The sequence below is a fragment of the Salarias fasciatus genome, chromosome 22, assembly GCF_902148845.1.
Source record: "Salarias fasciatus chromosome 22, fSalaFa1.1, whole genome shotgun sequence".
Classification (NCBI taxonomy): domain Eukaryota; kingdom Metazoa; phylum Chordata; class Actinopteri; order Blenniiformes; family Blenniidae; genus Salarias; species Salarias fasciatus.
The window spans coordinates 14401209-14427278 of NC_043765.1; the positions used below are offsets into that span (position 1 = coordinate 14401209).

Below are 26070 nucleotides of genomic sequence, written 5' to 3' on the forward strand. Positions count from 1 at the left end.
AGAACCAGCAGGACAGGGTGTACTCCTTATTAGAATCAGATAATAAATCATTAACAGTAGAGCTCCTGCAGGAAAGAACCCCCACTCTGCAGCTGGGGTGCACTGACTGAATGAAATGTGGGCGCACTAAAAATGTTTGCTTGAATGAACCTGTGACTGTCTTACTATTGTTGACATGACTTCTGCCAGCTAGTGGCCCCTCATCGGTCTAATTCTGGCACCGAGGGGGGCTGGTGCACGGCTGGGATTACAGCGGTGGGTCTGCATCTGCTGCAGTGTGGAGCTGCAACAAGTTTATTGTGCTATAAGGGGAGAGGGGCGTGTGTGTGTGTGTGTGTGTGTGTGTGTGTGTGTGTGTGTGTGTGTGTGTGTGTGTGTGTGTGTGTGTGTGTGTGTGTGTGTGTGTGTATGGGGGGGTGATGAAATAGTGACACCCTTTAGATGGGAAAAAGAAAAGTGGCAGCTGCCAGTGACTGCATTAGGAAACAGGAATAGAGTGAACGGTTGTGTGTGTCTGTGTGTGTGTGTGTGTGTGTGTGTGTGTGTGTGTGTGTTTCAGGGATTCTGCACCAGCAGCATGGACCTGGTGAGACTTGCAGTGTTTTTTCACATCCTCCTGTGTCCTGCGTGGACTTTGTCCCGTCAGTCTTTCGCTGAGCGCCTCCTCTCAGCCCACCCAGGTAAGAGAGCCACCTGTGTGTGTCAGGCCGGGCTGCACACACCCCTGGGAGGAGTGTGTTGGTAGTGTGTTCTGCAGCTGTGCGGACTGTCCCTGATGCCGCTGTGTGTCGTCCTCTCAGCCTTCAGTCTGCTGGATGAGCCGGTGAGGTTTGACCCCTGCTGCCTCGTGTCGCCCCCTCCGCCGCCGCTCTTCCCTCCTCCTCCTCAGCTCTGGAAGCGGGGCAGCCCTGTAGGTCCCTGCAGACACACTCATACACACCTGCTTGCATAACACACACCCCACGTTTCACGTGCCTGCTGCACTGAAAACCTGCTTCATGAGATTATCTGTTTGCTTCCAAGGATGCCATCAGCTTGTTGGAGCCGAGTGTTTTTGGAGGAGAGGTGCAGGAAAAACAGAAGCCTGTCATTCATGGGTGTCCATCTGGACCTCCGGGCCCACCAGGACCACAGGGACCAGAGGTAAGGATCTGCTTCATTACAAAACACTGAACATAGGTCTATATTTACTCCTCAGATGGAATCTCAGTGCAGTAATCCATGTATTTAGGCTGCTGTTGTCATTTTAGCACGGCGAATGGAAATATTGTAACAAAGCACTGAAATAAAACAAAATGACCTTTTTAATATTGATTTTTAAAATGTACTGTCCTCAGTGTAAGATATGTGAGCTGTTTATAAATCTGTTATGGTTTTTCAGGGTCATGGTGGATTGCCGGGCATAAGAGGACCAAAGGGGGAGAAGGTGTGTGCTTTTCTGAATTATGTCCCTAACGTAGTTTCCTACGGGAGCTTTTGTGTGTCCTTGTCTTCGTCTCTGCTCTAACGAGTGCTGCCTTGCCTCTCCTCTCCTCTCCTCTCCTCTCCTCTCCTCTCCTCTCCTCTCCTCTCATTTGTCCTCCTCCAGGGAGAAATTGGACGTCCCGGGTCAAAGGTGAGCCGCTCGTCCTCCCTCTCGTTCTTTCGCCTCTCTTTCTCTGGTCCATCTCGCATGTCCTTGGAATAATGGGATCTGAAATCCCCCCCCCCGTCTCGCTGTGTCTCTCGTCCCACTGGATGCATCCTCAATCTCAGTGATGTGATTTGTCAATTGATGTGCTCAGAAATATCCTCCCGCAGCTGCTAAATGGGTCATGCTACATTAGTCACGGTGGCCGCTGCAAAATGCACGGCGAGGCTTGATGACCACCCCTGGATGTCTCCCGTCGTCCCGCCGCTCCTCACCCCTCTATCATCCCCCCTTTTTCTTCTTTCTTCTCCTTTCCCTTGGCCTGGCTCCATCAGTCCTTGTACCGGACTCGAGTCCTGCTGATCCAGCCTCTTCAGCACTCCACTTCTGCGCTTTAATCTCCCTAAGTGCTTTTTCTCTCCGTGATAAATCACTCCGCACACACAGCAGCAGCTCCACGGCGTCTCTGCAGGCTGCGTTTTTAATGACGGCCGGCTAAATGAGAGGGCGGCGCTCCGGTGGCAGCGACTCCACAGTCCCCGTCCAGGTGTCACAGAGATGGGAGGTTGTTGCATAACGGATCTGACTGTCCTGCTCAGAAGGAACGGGCAGCAGAGCGGGGTCGATTAAAGCGTTATTGCTGTCCACTGTACAGCAACACTGACTGTCAGCGTCGATGGTTCACACGTGCCATTTCTCCTCTGCGTAGTATAACTTAAACTCCATGAAATAGTCTCATTCATCCTGTTATGGGGCAGCATACATGAGGAAAAATAATCCCGTCAGCTGTGACAGTATGAGCTTCAAAAGGTTTAAACGTGATCAAGGTATTAAACTTACTCATGATGCAACTTTGACATCAAGCATTTTAAAATTCCACCACATTCTATAACTTCATGCTCCTTCAGCAGAAGGTGCACTGAATAAGAGGTACAAGATGCATCATTGGTTTCAATGTGTTGCTGTTTCTGTAGGGCCGCACTGGAGCTCCAGGACTTCCAGGGAAACAGGGACTTCCAGGATGGCCTGGTCCAGAAGGACCGAAGGCAAGTATCATGTTTTTTTCCCTCAAGGCACAGACTCAGTTTTGAATGTAATGTGGATGTTGTAGCAATTAAGAATGCTTCGTCTTGCACACACGTTTATGGCCATACACCATGTACATATATGATATGTATGTGTTTATAGGGTGAGAAAGGGGATCCAGGACTCATGGGTTTGCCAGGACTGAGAGGACCACCAGGAACAAAGGTGAGTTACATGTTCACAACATCATCTGTGCACTTATATCATTTCTACATTTGGTGTTATTGGGTTAGCCGATGTTTAATCTATTTCATGTCTTTTCAGGGTTTACCTGGCTACAAGGGAGACAAGGTGAATCCCGAATGACATGTTCAAGTTGCCTCATGTTTCCTGCAGACAGAATTTTTACATTCTTCTCACCTTTTTTTTTTTTTTTTTTTTTATTTCCTCAAAGGGGGCTCGTGGTGATTTTGGTGCAGCAGGACCAAAAGGCGACAAGGTTTGATAGAAATGCTCCTTTTTGGTAGCGGCCTCCAAATTCGCTTTGAAAACTGTTATTACACACTACATATTCTAAAAAAAAAAAAAAAAAACAAGGTAACTTCAAAAATCATCTGTGTGACAGACCTACAGCTCTGACTTGTCTCTGTTTAGGGCTCCATTGGTTTGCCAGGGATGCTCGGCCAGAAGGTAGGAAATATGAATAAAAGACGAGAAGATTTGATTGGTTTTGATGATCTCTGAACTTCGCTCCTTTAACTCTGCTCTGTTTCCAGGGTGAGCCAGGAGCAAAGGGGGGTCCAGGAGTCCCGGGGAAAAGAGGACCAACTGGGCGCCCAGGGAAGAGAGGCAAGCAGGTGGAGGAAAAACACAAAGAAAAAAATAAAGCTTTAGTGTTTAGGTTTTCTATTTGGACTATCTTAATGTGTTTTTCTGTGTGTGTGTTAATTTCAGGGCACAAAGGGCCACTCTGGGTCCCCAGGAATCATGGGCCCTCCAGGACCTGCCGGTCCGAACGGTCACCCTGGACCCCCAGGACCTCCTGCCTCCGGTACAACAGTTTAACTTCATTAACTTGAGCGTATCACTCTGCCCTGCGTCCACGTGTGATCCGTCGTTCATATCATGCGCTCGTTTTCCTGGCAGGTCTCTATCTAGTTGGAGAAAAGGGAGAAAAGGGTCTTCCGGGTCCACCGGGTCGCTGCGACTGTGACGCCACTCCTGGAGCAAATAATGCGCCGTATGGCAGCTACACAGACCGGCGCGGTGCCAGCAAAGTCACTGCAGTGAGAACCTCCCTCCTCACAATGCGGCTCTTCAACTTCCAGTGAAAGTCTGTGTCATTACTTGATTAATAACAACCCGGCTGCTGGCCGTGTGTGTGTGTGTGTGTGTGTGTGTGTGTGTGTGTGTGTGTGTGTGTGTGTGTGTGTGTGTGTGCGTGCGTCTGTGTGCTCGGACCTATGTGTAGATATACGTGGTCAACAGTGAGGAGGAGATGGGCCGTCTGAAACTGGACAGTTCCATAGCATTCAGGAAGGATCAGAGGATGCTGTATTTCAGAGATAAAGATGGATGGAAGCCCATACAGGTAAAAACATTCAAAGTGTGTATTTGCAGTGTTGAAGTGTCGCAGGAAACAAACTATTATCTGCCTAAGAAGACAGTTTCTTGAAATCATAAGCTTTAGAACAGCACTTCCCAACTTGAGCTCTGCTGTTGTGAAAATTAGATTTGCACATTGTTAAAGAAACTCAGAATAAGACACTTTTTATGTTGTTGAGGAGCCTTGGAAAGCTGCCCAGAGCTGAATGCGTCTGTCAGTGTTTGGCCTCACCGTACTGTTGTGACAAATCAGAAATTACAGAATATGTCCAAAGACTTTTCTTGTTTTATTTATTATTCCGATAACTATGATATGTACCAGGTTATGTTTTTCCTTTAAATCTTCATCCGCTGTAATTAAATTCACTGACATCTCTTCTGATAACCTCTGCAACCAAACTTGCTGTGCAGGATTTCTCAGCTTTTTCTCGTTGTTTCTGTCCATCCAGCCCTTCCAGCCGTTCCAGTCCACAGAGAAGGTCCCGGACAGAGTTGGCGCTTGTGGCGATGGGAAAGTGCAGCCGCAGCACGGAGAGGAGTGTGATGACGGAAACCAGATCGTCACTGATGCTTGTCTCAGTGAGTTACATGTTTCTTATGCTCTTACACACGGAAACAAAGAAAAGAAGGAAGATTTAATGGAAAAAAAAAGTTTAAGAATGCTTTCCTGTTGCTGTCAGATAAGCCTCTTCTTGTTTCATGTCATGTACTTGCCCGGCAAATCCAGCATAGACTTTTTTTGTCAGGCCAAATAAACAGACGTGGTCTCTTAACTACAAAGTGGACTGGCTCTTGGCAGGAGACCCCATGTTGCTGCACCCAGACGTTTATGAGCCGCCCCGCAGGGCTTTACTACAATGCACCACCGGGTCTGAGCCCGCGTGGCACAGGATGAAAGCAGCAGGCTCTGTGAAACCTTTCCTTGATCTTTCATTAATCTCAGTCTCTCTCTTTCCCTGCCATCCTGTCTTTACTCTCTACCTCTGTTCAATTCAATTAGCAAGAAAATGCTGGATTGGCATCAGTGAAGCAGCCTGCAGTGCCAAAGGGATTAGTAACGTCTTCTTTCTGCCTTTCCCCCCTCCCCCGCCCCCATCCCTACACCGTCCTCCTCCTCTTGCTTTCATCCCTCCAGACTGTAAGTGGGCCTACTGTGGCGATGGATACCGCCACGAAGGCATGGAGGAGTGTGACGGAAAGGACTTTGGTTATCAGACCTGCAAATCCTATCTTCCTGGGTACGCGCACTGACAGTTCTTACAGTAAACACATACATGAAGGGTCCATTCTTCAGCTATTCAGGGTGTACTAGTCTTACTTTTATTCGCACTCGTCTTGAAAAAGTCAATTTACTGAAATATTACATCTGTACTGTGATATTTTTGGAACCATCCTGGGATGATGGTGCATTAACTTGGCACTACCTGCCGGTGTTTCAGACACATCAATTCTGCCCCTCTGCTGGTTGCTGGCTTTTTAATACCTATATTCGAATTATTGTGAGCGAGATGACAGAGAAACAGCTGTGCATGCCCATCCCACGGCTCACATCGGCTTTTGTCTCATGTAGTAATGAATGTAGATAATGAAAAGCACAACTCTTCTCATGTAGGCTATGCTTTAGTAAAAAATATAAAGCTCTATGTATGTTTGTTATCCTCATAGTTTTTATTCTCAAGCTTAACTGGTCATGAAATGTGAGCTTATCCACATCTGAGTCACAACTATACCGCCACAATGTGTGAATTATTGAAAGTCCCGGTGGAAAAAGTCAGTGAATATCGGTGAAAACGTCTCCAAAACAAATTAATTAGTGTTTTAGAAGTTCACAAATCGGGACTCCAATCACAGAAACTATAACAGCCACTCTGACGTATAAAAACATTCAGACTTTTTGTGTTTCCTGATAAGGGGCATTTATTGGTGTGAATTTCTGAAGAATTACAGCCAAAAATTGAAAAAGCTTTAATAGTTTCTCTTGCCCTGCACAACAGACCCAAATAAAATGATTGACATTAAACAAAAGTCACAGTGATGTGAATAAAAGACAAGCAGATTAATTCTGCTTCCTCAGTCCTCTCATCAATATGCTGCCACACACTTTCTGAAATTCAGCAGACAGAATTATCTAAAATTAATATTTACCGAAGACATATCTACAGCGCATCTCTATGAATACAGTACGTTTTTTTAACTTCCTGGTGTTTTGTTGGTTTGTTGATCAAGAGTAACGACTCCAATCATTTTCAGAAGTAGCCGAGAGATGACAATTGTGCTGAACTTCTAATTTTTATTTGTGATGGAGTGCAGGTTTTCATATTTGGATGGAGTCATCTCCCTGGTTTTTGCCCTCAGCAAAAGAAAGCTAATCATCTGTTGGACGTTACAGTTGAAATATTGGTCAAAATTAAGCATTAATACTGATGCATTCACTGGGATATTTCCTGTTTCCACAGGTCCTTCGGGCACCTCAGATGCACAGACTCCTGCCTGATTGACTCAACTGGCTGCAAGTACTTCACCTGAATTTGAACATTTCAAAAAAAAAAAATGGACACAGTAGACCTTTGCAATTCCTCCCCCTGATCGAGGGGACGATACTTCGGATTGCAGCTGAAGTCTAACCCTTCATTGATATCTGATGGACTGAGAGTGAGAGAGTGAACTAAAGAGAAAGCTCTTCTGCCTGTTCTGAGCCAGGTAAAGTGTCGGGAGTCAGCTTGAAATCGGCTCCCCTCCTTGAGGGTTTCATTTTGTACTGGCCTCAGAGACCAGCTCCTCGCTATTGTCATACCATCGGCTGCATCGACTGTTACAGACACTGGTGATGGTGGGACTCATTTCACACGAATTACTTACAATTCACTTTTCAATTCTACAATGTGTATGACTTGCTGACTGTTAATGCAGAAATAAGCTGTGTTTTCCTTAAGAAAGGGGGAAAAAAAACCTTTCTCTAAATGGCAGTGACACTAAAGATACTATATGTACTGTAGTGTGCAAATCAGGGTTGTGTAAATGTGTGTATTCATGTGCAATGTATTTATAAATCCAAGGCGTGCAATGCATGACGTGTTTCCGTGTACAGCGAACTGCTTTAACCAGAGCTGTAAATGTGCCACCCAGCGTTGAGGCCCTGTAGAAATGAATGTAATAATAATCCGACAGAGGGAAAACGAATGTCATGATGTCAAGAGCAATAGCAAACCGAGAATACCTGTAAAAACCTGCAGCAGCATGAAGTCACGACTAAACGAACCCAGTAACGTGTGAATAAATCTGCCTGCATGACTGTAAATTTCATAAAACATCGTCTTATTATTAATAAAGATCAGGTTCAAACTTGAGAGTATGGCGTGTGAGAATGAGGGGAGTGCGTGTGGGCGGGGCGAGCGAACCCGAAGCAGCCAATCAGAGACGAGCTTCCTGCAACAGCTTGTCTGATGAAAGCCTGTCGCTGCCACGTAGAGCCGCAGCAGCTTCTGCACGTTTCCTCAAGTTTTTGTCGCAGCTTTTTCCTCTCTTTCCTGTGGAAGCGGAGGGGTTCGCCATGCTGCTGGCTCTGCTCAGCTGCTTCTGCTCCTCCGTGCTGGCGGCGGCCAGCGGCGGGAAGCTGCCCGAGGCGGAGGTGAGCATCGAGGTCCTGCACAGACCCTTCATCTGCCACAGGAAGTCCAAGTACGGAGACATCATGCTGGTGCATCATGTGGGATCCTTCGAGAACGGGACCGTGTTTCACTCCACGTAAGATTCCTTTCATTACAGCTTTCATGTCGTGCACAGTTATTGCAGGGACCGCGTGCTCAAATATTGTTTGACACTGGACACACCCACTCTCACCAGCCAATAAATAAATAAATGAAGAGGTGTAATTCCCACTGTGATGCTTCAGGCGTGTGTCTGTGTTTGTCTACCAGTCGAGAACACGGAGACAAGCAGGCAGTGTGGTTCACCCTGGGCATCAGAGAAGTGATCAGAGGCTGGGATAAAGGTCTGCAGAACATGTGCGCTGGAGAGAAGAGGAAGCTCATCGTACCTCCAGCCCTGGCCTATGGGAAAGAAGGAAAAGGTGCGATCGCTTCACCCAGACCTTCACTGCATGCTGCTGAAATTGAATCTCCTTTAGTTCTTCAATATGATGCATTGTGTATGATAAATGCATGTGGTTTTATTATACCTGTCTTGTTTTGAATGGCTCTCTAGGACTCCCACACTGAATGAAGGTTTCATTCAGTGGCATTAATCCCCTTTTTCTCCGCGTTGAGCATGTGAACGGCACTGTGCTTCTTCTGGTAAGCACTAAGCAGCCTAACCAATAACACTTCTCTGTCTGTGCCTCACTAACTTTTCCCATGACAACAAATTCAGACAAATACCTCATGGCATTATGCATATTTGAGTGAAATCAACTATTTTCTTCTTAATAAAGCACACTTTGTATCAGCTTTGACTGACTTCTTTGGTTTTATTTGTTGCGTATTTTGTGTTCAGGTAAAATCCCACCAGAGAGCACACTGATCTTCATTATCGAGGTGCTGGAGATCAGAAACGGGCCGAGGTCACACGAGTCCTTCCAGGAGATGGACCTCAATGATGACTGGAGGCTTTCCAAGCAAGAGGTGAGGACAGCAAACAGAACAGCAGTTTTTTTTTATTATTAGGTTTATTAGCTCAAAGGCTTGTAATAGTCCCATGAGCAATGTATTCTAAAAGCAGTGGAGCTCTTGTAATGTGTATTTCACCTGAGCACAATCAGTGAAGTTCATCTTGTTTTAACGCTAAAATATCATGTATCACATTTAATGTTGCAGGTGAAAGCGTACCTGAGGAAGGAGTTCGAGCGCCATGGCTATCCTCCCAATGACACTCTACATGAGAACATGATGGAGGATATTTTCGCCAGGGAGGATGAGAACAAGGATGGCTTTATATCCTCCAGAGAGTTCACTTATAAACATGATGAACTCTGAAGTCCCGCGTGGCTCTATCCTGATTCAAAGGGTGGAAATATGTGCAGGAAAAAAAAACACCTCATATCTCAACTATTGATTGAGTTTTATATTTGTGGCAATTTGTTTGTGTGTGTGTGTACTATGGGAGAAACTGAGCTTCTCGGCTGGTGTTGTAACGGGTGATCTTTTTCGTGATTCGTTTTATTAACTGGTATTTTTTGTTTGTTTTTGGGACCACTGTTAGCTTAACTGGGCTTTGTGTGAGATTATTTCTTTGTAATTTCATTTTTTCTCATTGTCAGACCGATGTTTTGATCATGAAACTGCAGAAACTCTGGTGAAGCTTATCTAGTAGCACTGTTCGTCTTAATTAGAAATGCTGCTTGTAAGACGCACAAAGACACATGAACACCTCAGTGAGAGCCATCAAATATTACAGTAATTGAAGATGTTTTTGTCTGGCATGTGGAAATAACTGAGACACACGTCAGTGTGTGGACAGAATCCATTGTTGAGACCAAGCCTTTGACGTTTGACTTATGAGCCGCTAATACCCTGAAATACATTTTAGAAAGGTTTGTCATGACAGTAAGATAAGACAGAAATCACACGGGAATCAGATAGATTTACTCTGTTATTTTAACATTGTACCACCAGCTGTCTTTAGACACACGCGTAATTTTGATCCAGAGAATTTGACTATAATCCGGCCCAGCCTGTTTCTACACTTTTTATTCATCTCAGCACATCAAGACGAAGCCCAAGGAGGAGAGGACTGTATTTATGTGAATGTAAAACAAAAGGAGAGCAGGAGAACTTTTTAAAAAGATACTTTGGTTTATTCGATGGTCACACCAGTAGGTGAAACTGTTTTCTCGGTGTTAACAGTCTGTTAGAGAAAGGAGGAAATACATCTCTTTTATTATAAAAGGCAACATTAAAACTGAGTCACAAAAAAAAGTCAAAAGAATTCATTCTAAAAGAAAAGCTTAAAGTGAGAAAGGCACCATTGTACCTCACACACACTGATAAGCAGGCGCCTGAGGTTTAAGTTCACCTGAATAGTTCCCTAAAATTCTAATGTACTTGTCAAAGTCACTTTTCTTATTCAAGATTAGGCCACAATAATTTTTTCTCTTATGAATGAAAAAACAATTCCACATGATCTCACTATGAATAAGATGCTTTTTGGGTGAAGCAAAGACCTTAAAAGTGCTACAGTATAGAGGAACAGATCAAGGCAAAACAACAAAAGCCTCAGACGAGATTTCAACACTGAAATGATGGAGTTAACGGCATGACAGTCACAATGAATAAAGCTGGAAGACGTGGTTGTGAAAGGCTCTGTGTGTCGTTTGTGAGTACGAGCAGAGTGAGCGTTGGGCGAACCCGCCTCCTCCTCATGCACATTCAAAACATTCCACACTAGAAAAGGTCAAAGCACCATCAGGCCCAGTTTGACACTTGCATTCACACAACTGCATCAAACACGGCGTATCTTATGAAGTCCGTGGTTGTTTCGTTATCGAAGTCTCAACCCTGGGATTTTATCTCATCTGAGGTGCATCCTCATTGCAGGTGGTTTGGGGTTTACTGTAAAACAGTAAAGGGGAAGAAAAGAGACCACTTAGCCCGTGAAACCAGGGCGAGGAGGAAAATAACGAACGGCTGAGGTGTTACCTCTGTTCTCCTTGCTGGGGTAGATCCTCGGAAAAGGCTTGAATTCATCGGGTGGGGGTAAGTCTTCCACAGGGTGGAACTGAAACTTCGATTCAAAGTCATCTGCTGGAATTAAATAAGAATGCGTTAGCAGCCTTATTGAGCTTCCAAAGCCACAGGTAAGCAGTGCAAACTGACAACATGCAGCATGTCTTCCTCCATGGGAAATTTTCTTTCAAATGCAATTTCATCTCACATTTCTATTGTCTATAATCAGTTCAAGATATTCGGTGTGTTGCTGAAGGTGGAAGTCTTACCCAGGCTGTGCAGGTGTCCATTCCTGAGACTGTATGGAGGAAGGGGAGGAGGTGGTGGAGGGGGAGGAATGCGAGTGGAGAGCTCTGTGCTGGGGGAACGCGCCGGGGGAGCTGGAGGAGGGGCCAGCCGCCCCACACCTGTTAATGAGACGAAGCAAAGAAATTAATACAATTTTAATTAAAACATACTAGAAATTATGTTTTTCTGTTAAAGAACTGAAAGAAGACAGTATTTTTTTTAATTCTATTCCATGATGTAAATACTATTTAATTTATATGATTTAAATTGAATTTTCCCCTAAGTAACTGTGTATTTACTTTATTTGAGAACTGTTTAACGTGTAACAACTGTGAACTAAACATAACTAAATTATAAATCTGAACTACAAAATTATTTTGAAATAAATACCAGGCCAAATGTAAACTCAACTACAAAGAAACTGTAAACAAAAATACACTGCGAAAGCAAACTACAGTAAACTAACTATGAACTATATTACAATACAACTATAAACGGCATGAAACTGCAACTGTAAACAAAAATAAAACTAAACTACGTTACAAACTACAGTAAGTTACAGCTACTCCTTCTACAGCTAATCTACACAAGTGTACACTGCACTACAAGTATGAACTAAACTACAGCTGTGAAGAAAACTAAAGTGAAAAAGTAAATTAAACTACACTTATCTTAATGAAAGAACAACAGCTGTGAACTACACGACACTAACGGAAAGATTTCTGCTTGAGCGTTCTCACCTGCGCTTCTCGGCACCGCCGGGGGCCGCCGGGTGGGGGCGTTGCAGGGGTATGAGGGGGGCAGCGAGCGCATGGTTGGCGAGGGCACGGGGGGCACCTTGGGTGGTGGCGGAGGGAGGCTGGATGGACAGCTTGGTGCAAAGGAAGATGGGAGCGGGGGAGGAGGGGGTGGAGGGGGAGGTCCCAGTGGGCTGTCACGCAGAATTGGAAATCTGGAAGGTTCGGAGTAGGCAGGAGACGGGGACGGCGGGTAGAAGCACCCGGAGGAGCGGTCCCCCGGGGAGGCCGAGGGGGGCTGGAAAACCGGGGGAGGGGGTGGAGGTGGAGGTGTTGAGGGGTGGGAGATCGCTGTGTGGTGCGGGTGCTGAATGGGCAGCCATGTGGGCTTGGTCACCTGGGAGGGAGGGGGAGGGGGAGGGCCGGAGGGGAGCGGCGGTGGCCTGCCGGCTGGTCGCTCAGGTAGGGCTTGTGGCGGGGGAGGTGGGGGCGGACCGGAGGGGGGAGCAGGTGGAGGTGTGGGCGGAGCCGAAGCGGGGAAGGGAGGGAGCTGCCTGCTGCTGTGAGAGGGGGAGGGAGGAGCGGAGGACGAGGGGGCCAGTGGACGGTGGAGCTCGGCTATCCGGTGATAGTCTTGGGCGCCGCTGGACTCGGCTGCAGCGGGGGGATTCCACAGGGGCTTCAGCGAGGCGGAGGAGCTCGATCGAAACACTTCAACACACACGAGCACGGACTGTCACTTCACTGCTCAACAGAAAACTGAGAGTGCGAACATCTCCACCCACCTGAGGTCTTCCCTGCTGCGTCCCGCTGTCCTATGGGCCTGAGAGTGGGAAACCCTCCAGCAAACAGGCCACTCAGAGGGGGCCCCACGGGAGCTGCCCCACCCGATGAGCTCTGAGAGGCAGCAGCATTTCCACATGTATCTCCACTGTTTGCCTTGGGCTCTGCGGTGCATCACATGGACACATAGATTATGCAATCATTTTGGCATCAGATGTTAAACAAAATAGCTAATAAAAAAAGTGCATACATAAATTAAAAAAAAGACCCCAATCAAGAAGAAAAACATCCAGACATGGATAGGCAAACTTCTGCTGTTATTTCAAGATATTTTAGAAACGCCTTCATGAATTCCATTTGCAATTTGGAAGATAAAAACATCGTAAAGCGATTTTCAACTTACTATCGACAGCAGGGGCGCTGCGGTCGTTGACCTGAGTGACTTTCCTGAGCCTGGTTCCTTTTTGGATGTCGGCCAGCAGGGCATTCCTTCCACCTCCTCCTGCACCACACTGGAGCTTAGGGGGCTCAAACGGGCACTGACACACAGACGGCAACAAAAAAAAAAAAATGACAACTCTTAAAATCTCAAGATGCCACCTTCTCAATATTCTGACAGTGTTGGATGAATATTTCATAAACAGGGCTGCACAATGGTGTAGTGGAAAACCAAAATATGCAGAAAATATCCAAAAATATGCAGTTGAATTCAACTGGTGACTTGAAGTTGCTTAGAGGTGTTTGTATTGGACTGTCGATGGCTTTGCGATCTGTACAGGAAGCAGCCTGCCTTCAGAATCAGATAGGATCAGCTCCAGCGCCAGTAGCCTAATTTCCCTAACAGTATAAAGCAGCATAGAAGAAATACTGGTGAAGCAATAAATGAAACTGTTGGTACTGACCAACTTCAAGTTTGTAGGATTGCATCCTTGTGTGTTTCAATGTTATTATTATCATTTCGGTTTGCAACAGGTGCTAAACCTATTTCAGTAGATGTTCCACTGTTAAAATTGTGTTTTTGACAAATAAAGGTTTCGAACTCTTGAACTCCAATAGAAATTTTCAAAAAGTGCACAACACATCTGAGTTCAATGACAAATACAAATTTCTAAAAAAACTTTGACTTTGTTGAAACAACATAAGGAAAGTGAGATAAAAGAAATCAACAAAAAGGAAAGATGACGAACTTTATTAATGTATATACTGTAGATTCATATGAAGTTTTTCCTCTTATATCTTCACAACTTCAAAGAGTTGTTACTGAGCCGTCCCTCTGCGCCACGGCTTTGTGTGCTGCTACTCATTTAATATGAGAACACCGTGAGCCCACTGAGGAAACATAACACTCCTCCGCTACTGAGAGAGAGAGCCTGCTCGCCATCGTTTTCAGTGTGTGTGTGTGTGTGTGCGCGTGTGTGTGTGCACAAGTTCAATCAATAATGCAAAAAAAAAAAAAAAAACCTGCAGGTGTTTGGTTTATGGACACAGGAGTGAGTATGACTGCATGGGAGAGAGCTGAGGGGAGGAAGAGGGAGAATCACCCTGTCTCACCTGTGGCAGGGCAGCACTGGGCGGGGGAGGTGGAGGGGGTCCTGGGGGAGGTGGAGGAGGAGGAGGAGGGGGGACCGGCATGTTGATGTCTCACACACCTGCAACAAACAATATACAGCCAGTAAAAAAACCACAAAACTGCAAAACTACAGACCCGCTTCTTGGATTCTTTTTCTTCTTTCCATGTTGCAGGCTGCTGCTGGGTCAAGGGGAGCGCTGGATGACCTCCTACCCTCTTCACTGAACAGGAAGCGCTTTCACCACTACACAGCACAAAACAGGAAGCAGCAAGCACTCCATCCTCTCCAGAGAAACCTAACACACACTCGTCTTCCCACAGTGCTCCATGGCAGAACTTGGGACGAGAACAATGGCGAGTGTTGTGTGAAAAGTAATGGACCCCTAACCCTCGCTCGGTGACCGAAAGGCCTTCACTGCAGCCACTGAATGGAAAACACACACTCAGGAATGTCCACAGGAAAATGCAACAGCATGCAAACACATTGTTCCCTCTTCTACAGACTACACTGAACATCAGACAGGATGTCTTAGAGAAACAACTTTAGTAAACACAGCAAAAAAAAAAAAAAAAAAGCCTTTCCAGGAATAACTCACATCCAGTATAATGTTACAGGCTGAAGGCAGCTTGGATATCAACAGTTTACCATCCTACACTTGACAAGTTGTCTATTATGACTTAAGGACTGCAAACAGCCCGAGGTTTGTGCACATTCATTCTTTATGGAGTTTTCACATGTCCCTCATCAGCAACTTAATAAACCACTGAACAGAACCTGTTTTTGTGTCTGTTTACTCGCTTGTCCACTGTGACCATGTGCAATCCATGGTTCACTTATTTGCAACTGGCCGACTGTCCCCTGTTGCTATTTCCATCTTCATATCTGTGTCAAGCGGCCACACTGCCAGGTTTGATCTTTAAAGGGGTAAAGCTGGTCACTGCGGAGGAGCGCACCTCTACTGTTTCCCCTTGCCTGCATTGTGTCTTCGTCTTTGTGAGGTGGAGTAGTGAATGCTGAAAACTGAATTCAGGAAAAGATCAGAAAACTTATTTTGTCCCCTAATACACACTCAAACCAAAAATATAAGGCAGTGGGGAATTGTCTGAATTAAATGTGTTAGTTTTAGGCAAAGGGGTAAAAAGTAACTCTAACCAAAACAAGGCTGACCAGATGAAGAACAAATAATAGATGAAGACTGTATTTTTACAACTAAATAGAAGCCATTCAGGTAGAACCAGGCATACTTGAATAAAAAAAAAAAATAAAATAAATAATATTCATTCTGCTTCTTCGAAATGAAAACCTTCATGATGGCAGTTCTTACCTTCACAGAATGAAGACCCCCAGTTTTCAGTGGAGAAGCTTCAGTGAAAACAACAGTCCTCACAGAGCTCTTCTCATAGCGGGACGGTGAGAAAGTCTACCCAGTTATTTTTAGTCAGCAAGGACGCCGCTTATCGCAGCCTGCGTTCAGACGAACTGTAACGCTCCTAACACCACCTTGAAAATAAAAAGTTTAGAAACTTTTCATTCTGCCTCGTCCCTGTTTTTTTTTCTCTTTGTTTTAATTAATCACCTGAGAAAAACGCAGACGCTCAGGATCGCGCACAACAACGGCCTCTGTCTGTTTGCGCCGCTTCATTTCCCTGAGAGGCGCAGCGGGAGGCGCGCGGTGCGGGACCGCACCTCACCGCCCAGCCTGCACCGGACCAATGGAGAGAGGCGGGGAGGGCGAGAGGGAGGGGGGCCCTGGGTCAATGGCTGTAGTGCAAGAACATCCACAAAACCTTCCTTCAATTCAGGATACGCCCTGGTGATTAAAAATGCATCATGCAGGTACGAGAAGAGAAATTTGTGAGGGACGCAGTTTCAAAACATGTCAGTGTAGTTTAAAGTTGTTGCCTATGTCTGCACATTTTCGCCCTCTTGTGGTTCCAGCAAAGCATTACAAGGTAACCCTGTCCACTTGTCTGTAAAGGATTAAACATTCGACTTTTAAATGACAATTTAAACGAAGGAATTGTCATTTTATTGAAGTTCTTTTCGTTCTCATTTATCCATCAGGAGACAACCAGCCTCACCAGATGCTCAACCATCTTGTACCGATCCTCTCTCTATGTAGAGTGATAGACTTTGACTGTCTCGCACATGGTATCTGTCATCTTATTATTATGACCATGACCCACATTTCATGACCATTGCTCATGATTTCATCATCCTGGTCCTGATCAGTGATGAACTATGCCACATGTTTTATGTGAGAAGCATGAAGTTAGACTTGGATGTGTTTATTCTCATCCCAGCCTCTCTTCACTTGACCACAGACAGTTCTAAATCGTGCAGGAGGCCCACTGGTGATGCCAGAAGGGCAAAATCATCTCTAAAATGGACATTAAACAACGGGATCCCAAAACACCACGGTCCAACAACACCCTAAGACACCGAGGCTGCCCTGCTGTTCAACATCCAACAGGAAAAAAGTCAGTGTCTTGGAGTCCTGCAGCGACCCCAGGACACCACAATTCCATTGTACTGTTGACAAGTCATGTTGGGAAACATGGTTACTCGTCTTCTTCAAGTCTACAAAATGCTTCTAGAACGGAAGATTTACAACTGACCTTTAGTTTCCCTATTTAATTATCTCATAATTGATAAACAGCATCATACACTGACTGAGCTAAAACACCTAATGAGTACAGTTACTGGACATATCGGAGTCTGGACATATTACAAAGTTTTTTTTTGTGTGTTTTTTCGTTGTTGTTGCCTTGTAAACATTAAGCTTAAGCAGAAGGACCAAGAACTGCTTGGGCCAAAGCATTTGTTAATTAATTTTACTCAAGTTGTTTTGATGCTGCTTGGAATGTAATTACAATGATGCAAATCCACAGCGTTGACTTCAAAGATCCCAGCCGAGTTACACCCTCCTGTCGTGTGTGCATCAGTCACGAGCATTTCCATGGACGTGCAAGTGTCGGTATACAAGCACACACCTCAAACTTTAAGAGCAAGAAAGGAATGCAGTGTCACAGGCATGCTCCTCCCTTCAGCTGGTAACATAACTCCAACCTGGGCTTGACATAGGCCATTGACTATATATAAACACTAATTGGCCCTTATTTTCTTGGATAATTGTCTTTTTCTAAAGACGTAATAATCTCACACAAACACCCAAGTCTAAACACAAAACACCCAACTGGACTCTTTTTGTCCTCTGCACATTCACATTCATATTTCTCAGGATTTTTCTGCCGCCCCCAGAGGCTATCTTGGAGGCAAATTTCAGCCAGGTTCGGACAGAACAAAAAAAAAAATGTTGAGACCGTCAAAGCGTGACGCAAGCTAGGAATTTGAAGCACAGAAGCATTTGTATGTGCAGCATATATTTGGGTTTATTGATCATATTTTGCCTTCATGTATGTATTCACAGGTAATCCAAAACACACCGCGATCCTTAAAAGGAAAACCTGGCTTATATCATTCATTTTGCTATAATTTTCCATTCAATTTCAGGGGCAACATCTTTGTTAAGGGCCCCACGTGTAAATAAATATACTATACTTTATTCTTCATCAAAATATTAACTAGTAATAATATTAATCTTAGTCGACAAGTGTTGTGCGTCTGACTAAGAGCTGCTGACAAACATTTTTCACTCACACATATTGCATAATTAAACCATGTACACCTTCATAAAAATCCTTCTTACCCTTGAGAATCAACTTTTTTTTTTAGCATAAGCATTATTAAAAAAAACATATTTGTCCTTCATTATTAAATACACAGACTTCCAGTTGCAGCGATTTTGTAGATATCATGTAAGTACTATATTCCTGAAGCATAACACACATCTCGAGCACTGAGATAAAAATCATTCAGCTCTTTTAACATGTACAGTAAGAGCTCACTCTATTAAGAAAGTCCATCTTTTTTTTTGCATTGATTGTACAAAATTGCTGGCGGAATGGTTCAGTAACCATCATAGATGGACACAGTATGTTACTTTACAGTGTAACTGTAAACATCTATGGCACAAATCGAAGACAAGAACAGCAACGTTTCAAATAATTCTCGTGCCATATAATTATATAAATGTAGGATTTGTTAAGAGCTCCAATGCCCGTCATCTTCATCATCACCATTCAACCAACAAAACAAAACTTCTTGGCACACCTCAAAGAAAACAAAGCCTCTTCATATGCTTCAGTCTCTCTGAAGCATCTTACAGCAGTCCTTGAGCCCACCCCCCCGACCCCCATCTTCACTTCACTGCCACCGTGTGTCCTCCTTCTCCGGTGCCACATTCTCAGTCTCTTTCACCGGCGTAGGAAGCGTTGAGCGGATCCTATGCTTGTCCTTGAATCGACCCGATCGTGAAATTTTGAATTTCCTGATCGACGTTTGCTCGTTGAAGATTGACTCCAGATGGGAGTCATCAAATGTGTCATCCAGGAAGACGTCGTGACTGTTGTAGGAGTCTTGCTGGTTCAGGGCCTGGTCGGTGCTGGACTTGGCTCCCGCGGCAGAGGGGTCTCTTGGTTTTGCGTTGGGGTCAGAGCCAGAGGTGGTTACTGAACCTGAGTCCTTGGATCCAACAGTCTTCCACTTTGGCAGGAATGCCCGCCACCATTTGGGCCTCTCTGTCATGTTTGACAGCAGGACAGCGCCTGGAGAGAAAGATATCACCAACTGCAGTTATGTTCTCATGCTTTAACCACAAATATAAAGTTATTACTCCTTCATGAACTCTCTAAATCAAGCCAGTCCACCTTAAACAATTGTTGAGAACATACCAACCAAAATCCAATTTTGTTATAATGAGTCACAAACTGTCTAAACTCAACAACAGATCGTTTTCGTATAACCAAATGCAGTTTTTCCTCATATTTCTTTTGAGGGAGACAAAGTATTGCCAGCTAATCCTATGAATAACCAGTGTAACCATGTTTAGCTTCTTTGACAAACTGGTTTAATGAGTCGTGAGAACAGCAGCGCAGACCGAGGCTGTGATTCACAGTGGAACAATACAAACAAACACAGAGTCTGGGGAACTCACCTGAGCTGCGAGACTTTAAGGTTCGGGTGCCTTTAACGACCCAAATGGAAGCGGAAACGTGTAAACGCCTGACTGCGCCGAGATGTTTATCAGCAGCACTCAGCCCTCCGAGCCTCGCTTCTCCAGCAGCCAGCCACCTCAATCACCTGCGACGACAATCCTTTAAAGGCTCGCACAAATATCCACTCCGCGGACGAGCCAGGTGTCCTGCCCCATCACTTTCCCCTAATTCCTGCCTTCTTCCCGGGAATTAATTCTGATCTCCTGCGACCGCAGTTGAGGAAAAACCTCAGCAAGACTGTTTATGAGGAGTGACCGTCCTCTTCTCATTCAGGCAGGCCTCCGCCTCCGAAACTCTCCTGGCCGCACACCTGTCCCGCCTCCTGATTGGACGAGGCGCTCCGGTGCCGTCACGTGACCGCTGCTCAGGTGAGTAGATGACTCTCCTCGTGGGCGGGGCTTGCGGTTGCGTGGCAACATCGCCTAACCCATGGGAGCGTGAGCCACTTCGGTATCAGATTAAAAAAAAAAAAAAAAAAAGAGTCCTTTGTATCGGCTGAACCCAACCCAAGACGTGGAGCCAAATTATTTCTGGACGCCTGGTACTTTAAGGCTTTGACTCGTCACACAAAGGAATGGAACAGCAAAGTGAGACGTTTATTAGCGCGATAATAGTGTTGATAATCACCGAGCAATACAGCTGAGCCTTACTGCAGGTTTTCTGCACCTGTAAATTATGAGATGTGCTCATTGGAGTGAAGGGAGCCCAGTGTCCTGTGCAGAGACGTTACTGCGCCAAAGGTGTAATTGCAGCAGTTGTAAGGTCACATTAAAGTGAGAGGAAGCAGTTTGGACTGGCGCCAGTTTCATTTGCTGGAGTCTTGTGTCTCCCCTCCGGATGCTCCTGCCTTTCTCCCCACTGGAGTCACAGTGAAAGACCACAAAAGGGTCTTTCTGAGTTTTCATGTTTTCCCTGGGATCACCAATTTTCTCCACATCCCATAAAACATGCATTTGAAGTTGACAGGTACCTATGACCTGTAGTGTGTTCATCTTTACCACTATTCATGATAGGTTCACTCAGAAAAAAGTCATACTGAAATATCTTACAGTCTTCAAGAAGTTATAAAATGTATCACACTTAGATGGTTCGTGATGACTGATTTAATGCATGTGTTGAGTTTGTATGTTCTCCCTGATCTTTCAGGTTTCTGACACCATCCAATGAAATCAAGACTGAGCTGGAGGAGGGGTCAGTGTGTTGTCTGAGTGGGAGATGATCGGCCCCTTTGTGTTTGTCCTGTGATAAAGCTGTGACCTGCTCAGTGTTTACCCGACATTCTACCCTGTGATGGTTGAGACTGGCTCCAGTCCACAACACGCACGTGTTACATTATGAGTTTAAAGACTTTATAAATATAAAAGTCTTAACTCAATGTCATGCTTCATTTCATTCACTCAGGGATGGTCTTATGTGAAATGATATATTATGAATCATACCTGTACTTCGCTTAGATCAGTTAAAAGAAGGAACTCTTCTCTGCAATAGTGCATGAATCCAGTAACATAACGGATTAAATTGAGTAATAATGGAAAGATTGTTTAGATAGCTAGGTAGTTAAAGGGAATCCACTTCAGGAGTTCTCTGACCAAAGGACAAGAAAGTCAGTCTGTACAAAACTAAAACAAACCGAATGACATTTTCAGGAGATTGATTTCACCACCTGCTATTCAGCACTTTGTTCTAATCAGTGTATTGACTGCTCACTAAAAAACAAAGTGTTCATCAAGTTTGAAAAAATGATGAAAATACAGTCAATATCAAAAATATTAAAATAATGTCAAGAATATTTGTATCTAACCTCAAAATACCACTGAATGTATCATGTACGCTGCATGGGTGATGCAGGGATGTAAGTGATCGAAGGACAAACTACAGTCTCTTTTGTGCCTCGCAACTCATCAAACGCCCAAGGTTGTTTATCATTTATGTTATCATAGACTTACGAATAACGATGAATTCAATGATCTTTTATTCTTGAGCAATAATTAGTATGCCTATCAAGTTCTGGAGCGTCCTTAAATCACATTACTTCAGCTGTATGCAGAGAAGCTACATCACCCAGATGTTATGTTGCATGACTGAAATCAGATTATCTTGCTCAACGGTTTCTGTGTGAGTTGGTGCCAAGAGGAAAGACCCAGAATCAGAAATACCTCGTGTCCCCCCCTCCTAGATGGAATGAAAGGCATGGCTCTCCCTCTCTCTCTCTCTCTCTCTCTCTCTCTCTCTCTCTCTCTCTCTCTCTCTCTCTCTCTGTAGTGGAACTCTGCATCTCTACATTCTTGGGGACTTCCTCTCCTCCCGCCTCCCGTCCCAGCCGAAACTCTACAGTTATTTCCTCTCTGCCTGCTGCTAATGAAACCTACCTTACACTGCATCTCATCCATTCAGGGCAAACCACTTTAAATCTTCACACATTTTTACACTTGTGAACACGAACATAAAATACCGACTACCTCATTGCAATGGTCAACAGCAGCTGTTTCACTGAGTAACGGGCCTCGACTGTGAAATGAAAACATTTCCAAACTGTTTGAAGATCACAACTGTACTTTACATGTCCACATTTAAAAAACAATCATATTTTTTATCAGAATAAATACTCACCTCTTTTAGTGACGGAGCTCACAGCACCATAATCACAGGATATAATCTGACTGTATCAGATCTCAGCGTTGAACTGCTTTTCCAACTCTTTGTCTCTTATCTTATAATCTGCTTTCCTCTCCATCTCACTGCAGGTAGTCTCGCTGAGGGTTGATCATTAAACCGCGCCAGATAAAGAGAACACCCATGCGTGCATTTCTAGATAAAGATCTCCACAATAAACTTCACTCTCTCCAAGCCCAGAGCACAGTAAGAGTGAGAGAGAGAGCACTGGATCACTGAAACTGAAAAAAACTCGTGGAGAATGTGGGTCGAAAATGAAATGATTCTCTTGAGAGATTTTCAAACAATGACCATTACATAAGGTATTTCTTACATCAACTGTTTCTATCCGGTGACGGGGGAGACTTCTTTCCATTGAAAGCTAATTTCATCAATGCTTTTTGTTCAACCTGAGGGACTCGTGCCTGGAGGAAAGTTAACTTTGAGTTGTTTAGAGTCACAGTTTACCTGATCCTGCAGAATTCACATCTGTCCTGGCTCATGTAGACAAAAATAAGAATACAAGTGTGCTGCTCATGGTTACCTTTTTTGATTGTTGATATATTAAAAAAATAGACTACTGGTAATTCAGTTTTTGTGAGTAAAACCTATTATCATTTAAATTCTATATTAAAAGGCTTAAAAGTCACTTTACTGTACAGTCATCATACGTCAACCCATCTTCTAATGATTTTCGCTTTATTCAGATTAAGCCACAAGTTGGTGGAACCAACACAGACTCACACTCATGAAAAAAAAAAAAGCCCCAGCCTAGGAGAACATGCAAACTTCACATGGAAAAGCCTCCAAGACCAAATGGAACCGGGGATCGTCCCGCTGTGAGATGAGTGCTTAACCACTACACCACTTTGCAGTCTTAATTTGTTGAGAACATAATCATACAGCTTTAAATATTGAACTCATTTACACTCTGTGACAGATGAGAACCTTCTGAAGGGCGTGCTCCACCTTTCCCTTGTTGGTGCTGGCAGGGAGAGGCTCCAGACTCTAATTGGGCTGAATCAGGTAGGAAAGGTTAAAAAAAAAAAAAGGATGGATAATAAGATGCATGTGTGGTTGTTATAGAGGCAGAACAATTTGTTCTTAAGTTTAAAGATTTCATCGAGTTGTCTGTGACTCAGAAGATGAAGAAGAATCATCATCATCATCATCATCATCGCACATATTTCTTCAGGTGAAATCCTTTGTAACAACTGCAGCGCAGTACGAGTAAATACTTGTAAATCTGTCTAAAATCAAATAAACTAACACTCAATAAAGTTATAACACAGTAACGTGTGCAGACGTTTATCTATTGCAGCAGTATGAGAATCACATGGTGGACAGTGGTTTAGAGAGCTGTCTGTTTTGTTTTGTTTTGTTTGTGTGTATCTTTGTGTGCCTATTGTGGTGTTGTTGCTATTTGTGTGTCTATGAATGGAAATGATTAGTGAGGTGTCAATTTTAATCTCAGGGGTTACATATATATTGAATTAATATCTAGTGGGATGGACAGTTGAAATGATAGTATGATAAAAGTTAAATATACTTGGTGCCAAATTTCAAAATAGTTGAAATTTTTTAAGAAAAGAAAACCGACTGGTGCAAAATACAGTGACAATCTCTAAAAACTATGCCTTACATTTGTAACTGTTTTTGAATTCTGTTAAATCCAACAATATTAAGTCAAATCACTTGACTTTAAGCTTCTCTTGGTTTTCCAAAAATGTCAAACAATTGGAAACAAATGATTTAATGATTTTTGAACTCTGAGCAGTGATGACTTTATGAACATTTTATCGCCAAAATTCTAACTATCAGGGACAGAATTGAAGACACATTCCTCAAAACTATCATAGCTCAATCAACCATATCTTGAGATTTGTCAATAGAAGCTGATTCAGTTGTATTCAATAGTGGCTTCATCTAAAGCAACATGTCTGTTTGCACATCATTAGTTCATCAATATTTGATCAGATCAATATTTGCTGTTATTAAACCTCTTCTTAGAAAGTCCACATTCAAATCAGGTGTTTTAACAAGTAACAGGCCAATATCCAACCTCCATTTTATAGCGAAAATCCTGGAAAAAAATCTTTGCAAGTCAGCTATGTGCATCCATTGAAGTACAAACTGCCTATTAGACCTTTTCAGTCAGGCGTCAGAGCGCATCGTCACACAGCTCTGGTCAAAGTTACTCATGATCTTCTCACGGCCTCACACAAAGGACTGGTCTCTGCTCTTGTCCTGTTACATCTCAGTGCTGCATTGGATACTACTGATCATAACATGCACACACTTCGCTTTCAGAGTACAGACTTACTGGCAGCTCTTAGATTTTCTCAAAGTAGAGTAGGCAGAGCTTTCAGCAATCAGGCTGCTGTAATGTGGAACCAGTACCCTGGTCCTTTTCTCTTTTCCCATCGTAACCTCAACTGGACAGCAGGAGCCTGGTTCTGCTGGTTTCTTTCTGTTAAAATTCAGGGTTTTTTTGGATGCTTTATGAATAAAATTGAATTTGATTTGGAATTAAAAAAAAACTGTTCCATAATAAAGATTCTGTGATTATCACTTTGTAATTCTTTAACTTCTTTGATGTTGCTTTTGTCTAACCCATTGCACATTTACACCCCTCCAAGACTATTTAGAGTCACCAATTCACTTTAGTGGATATTTTTAATCTAGGGGAGGAAACCAAATTTCCCAGAGAAAACCCATACATGCACAGTCGCTGCATTGGCTCCCTGTCCGCTTCAGGATCGATTTCAAAGTTCTCTTATTAGTTTTTAAATGTCTTAATGGCCTTGCGCCTTCTTATTTAACTGATTTGTTTTTACCCTATCGACCCTCGCGGGCCCTGAGGTCCTCTGGCAGTGCCTTATTCTGTGTTCCTAAAGCTAGAACCAAGACTCATGGCGAGGCGGCTTTTAGAGACCGTTGATATTTTCAAAGGGAGATTGAAAACACACCTTTTTAATCAGGCTTTTAACTGACCTTTTATAGTCCTCTTATTCCATCTTTATTTATGTAATTTTATTCTATTTTATTATGTACTTTTAACTTGTTTTACTTTTTCACTTTGTAATCTTATCTTACTACTTTATTTTTAATTTCATATCATATTTTATCATGTTTTAGCTGTTTAATTTCAGTGTTTCCTCAGGGGGGTCTTTCACACCGGGAGTTGGTCCCGGCCTGGTGTTGGGGTTACTGTGCCTGGGTCCTCTGGTCCCGGGAGACCTGGGGGTCTCCACACTTCGGTGTGCGGGTTTCCTTGGTCTGATGGGATCGGGGGTCGGGCGTTGGAGCCCCATGCATTAATGACCCTCGCTTTCTCCTGGTGTGGACGGCCCCACTGGTAGTGTTTCCCCGCGTGTGGTGCATAATGTTTGTTGGCGCGTTTTCTTTTTAAATTCTTCTGGTTTTTGTCTGTTTTTAATGTTCAGCACTTTGCGTTATTGTTATAAATATGAAAAGTGCTATATGAAATAAAATTTGATTTGATTTGAGGGGAAACATGCAAACTCCGCACAGGAAGGGCTCCAAACCTGAACTTGGGTCCATGGGACCATGACACCACTGAGCCTGATATCGATGTACTTTTGAAAACATTTGAATTTGGCATGTAGAAACTCCACCCTCGCACGCTCCGTCCTGTGGGGAAACATACGCTATAAAAAGACATATGATGCAAATCGAACGCATCCATTCAGCCGTGCATGAGTATTTATCTTAACTCCTCAAACTGCGTGTGCTCGTCAGCGCTCGTGTTCTTAATGACGGAAACACGCCGGCATTACGCATTTGTCAGGTGTCGGGCAAGTCTTTGTGCCGTGATAAACCTGAAAATCTCTTTTTGTCATTGTGCAACAACAGGTTGAACTAAGGTGTGCTCGGCCTGGGAAAGAGAGCAGGAAGGCAGCCAGTCGGACTGGTAGAGTCAGCTGGCGATAGAACAGGCCCGGCACAGGAAGCCAGTGGCTACTGTATCTAAGGACAGTA

At 44.0% G+C, this 26070-nt stretch overlaps 3 protein-coding genes across 4 annotated transcripts; 2 read left to right on the plus strand and 1 right to left on the minus strand.

The window, feature by feature from the left end:
• Positions 1–574: 574 nt before the first annotated feature.
• On the plus strand, positions 575–7569 carry LOC115381009 (acetylcholinesterase collagenic tail peptide-like). Its single transcript, XM_030082369.1, has 17 exons — positions 575–680; positions 801–910; positions 1024–1143; positions 1382–1426; positions 1589–1615; positions 2605–2676; positions 2819–2881; positions 2981–3007; positions 3111–3155; positions 3311–3346; positions 3433–3513; positions 3611–3707; positions 3803–3942; positions 4128–4247; positions 4711–4840; positions 5397–5499; positions 6718–7569. The coding sequence occupies exons 1-17, from the start codon at positions 578–580 to the stop codon at positions 6785–6787; spliced, it is 1389 nt and encodes a 462-aa protein (XP_029938229.1). The 5' UTR covers positions 575–577; the 3' UTR covers positions 6788–7569.
• A 177-nt stretch (positions 7570–7746) lies between these two features.
• Positions 7747–10538, plus strand: LOC115380995 (peptidyl-prolyl cis-trans isomerase FKBP14-like). Its single transcript, XM_030082350.1, has 4 exons — positions 7747–8005; positions 8179–8330; positions 8753–8880; positions 9073–10538. The coding sequence occupies exons 1-4, from the start codon at positions 7812–7814 to the stop codon at positions 9229–9231; spliced, it is 633 nt and encodes a 210-aa protein (XP_029938210.1). The 5' UTR covers positions 7747–7811; the 3' UTR covers positions 9232–10538.
• On the minus strand, positions 10053–15976 carry wipf3 (WAS/WASL interacting protein family member 3). 2 transcript variants are annotated; one of them, XM_030082316.1, is made up of 9 exons: positions 15876–15976; positions 15624–15799; positions 14280–14377; positions 13132–13267; positions 12731–12892; positions 11949–12656; positions 11190–11327; positions 10894–10998; positions 10053–10806 (listed from the first exon to the last, which is right to left on the minus strand). In XM_030082316.1, the coding sequence occupies exons 3-9, from the start codon at positions 14358–14360 to the stop codon at positions 10766–10768; spliced, it is 1371 nt and encodes a 456-aa protein (XP_029938176.1). In that variant the 5' UTR covers positions 14361–14377; positions 15624–15799; positions 15876–15976; the 3' UTR covers positions 10053–10765. The 2 variants fall into 2 exon arrangements, with proteins under 2 accessions (XP_029938176.1, XP_029938177.1); XM_030082317.1 differs by having other exon boundaries at positions 10894–10995; positions 15624–15953.
• Positions 15977–26070: the final 10094 nt, after the last annotated feature.

Bases quoted from the DNA above. Each gene is read 5' to 3' on its own strand.
- LOC115381009 (XM_030082369.1), top strand. From the start codon at position 578: ATGGACCTGGTGAGACTTGCAGTGTTTTTTCACATCCTCCTGTGTCCT. The intron at 681-800 runs GTAAGAGAGCCA...TCGTCCTCTCAG, and splicing joins CCTCCTCTCAGCCCACCCAG to CCTTCAGTCTGCTGGATGAG. The intron at 3,514-3,610 runs GTGGAGGAAAAA...TGTTAATTTCAG, and splicing joins CAGGGAAGAGAGGCAAGCAG to GGCACAAAGGGCCACTCTGG.
- LOC115380995 (XM_030082350.1), top strand. From the start codon at position 7,812: ATGCTGCTGGCTCTGCTCAGCTGCTTCTGCTCCTCCGTGCTGGCGGCG. The intron at 8,331-8,752 runs GTGCGATCGCTT...TTTTGTGTTCAG, and splicing joins CTATGGGAAAGAAGGAAAAG to GTAAAATCCCACCAGAGAGC. The intron at 8,881-9,072 runs GTGAGGACAGCA...TTAATGTTGCAG, and splicing joins GGAGGCTTTCCAAGCAAGAG to GTGAAAGCGTACCTGAGGAA.
- wipf3 (XM_030082316.1), bottom strand. From the start codon at position 14,360: ATGCCGGTCCCCCCTCCTCCTCCTCCTCCACCTCCCCCAGGACCCCCT. The intron at 12,657-12,730 runs GTGGGTGGAGAT...TGTGTGTTGAAG, and splicing joins CGCAGCAGGGAAGACCTCAG to TGTTTCGATCGAGCTCCTCC. The intron at 10,807-10,893 runs GTAACACCTCAG...ACTGTTTTACAG, and splicing joins CCCCAGCAAGGAGAACAGAG to TAAACCCCAAACCACCTGCA.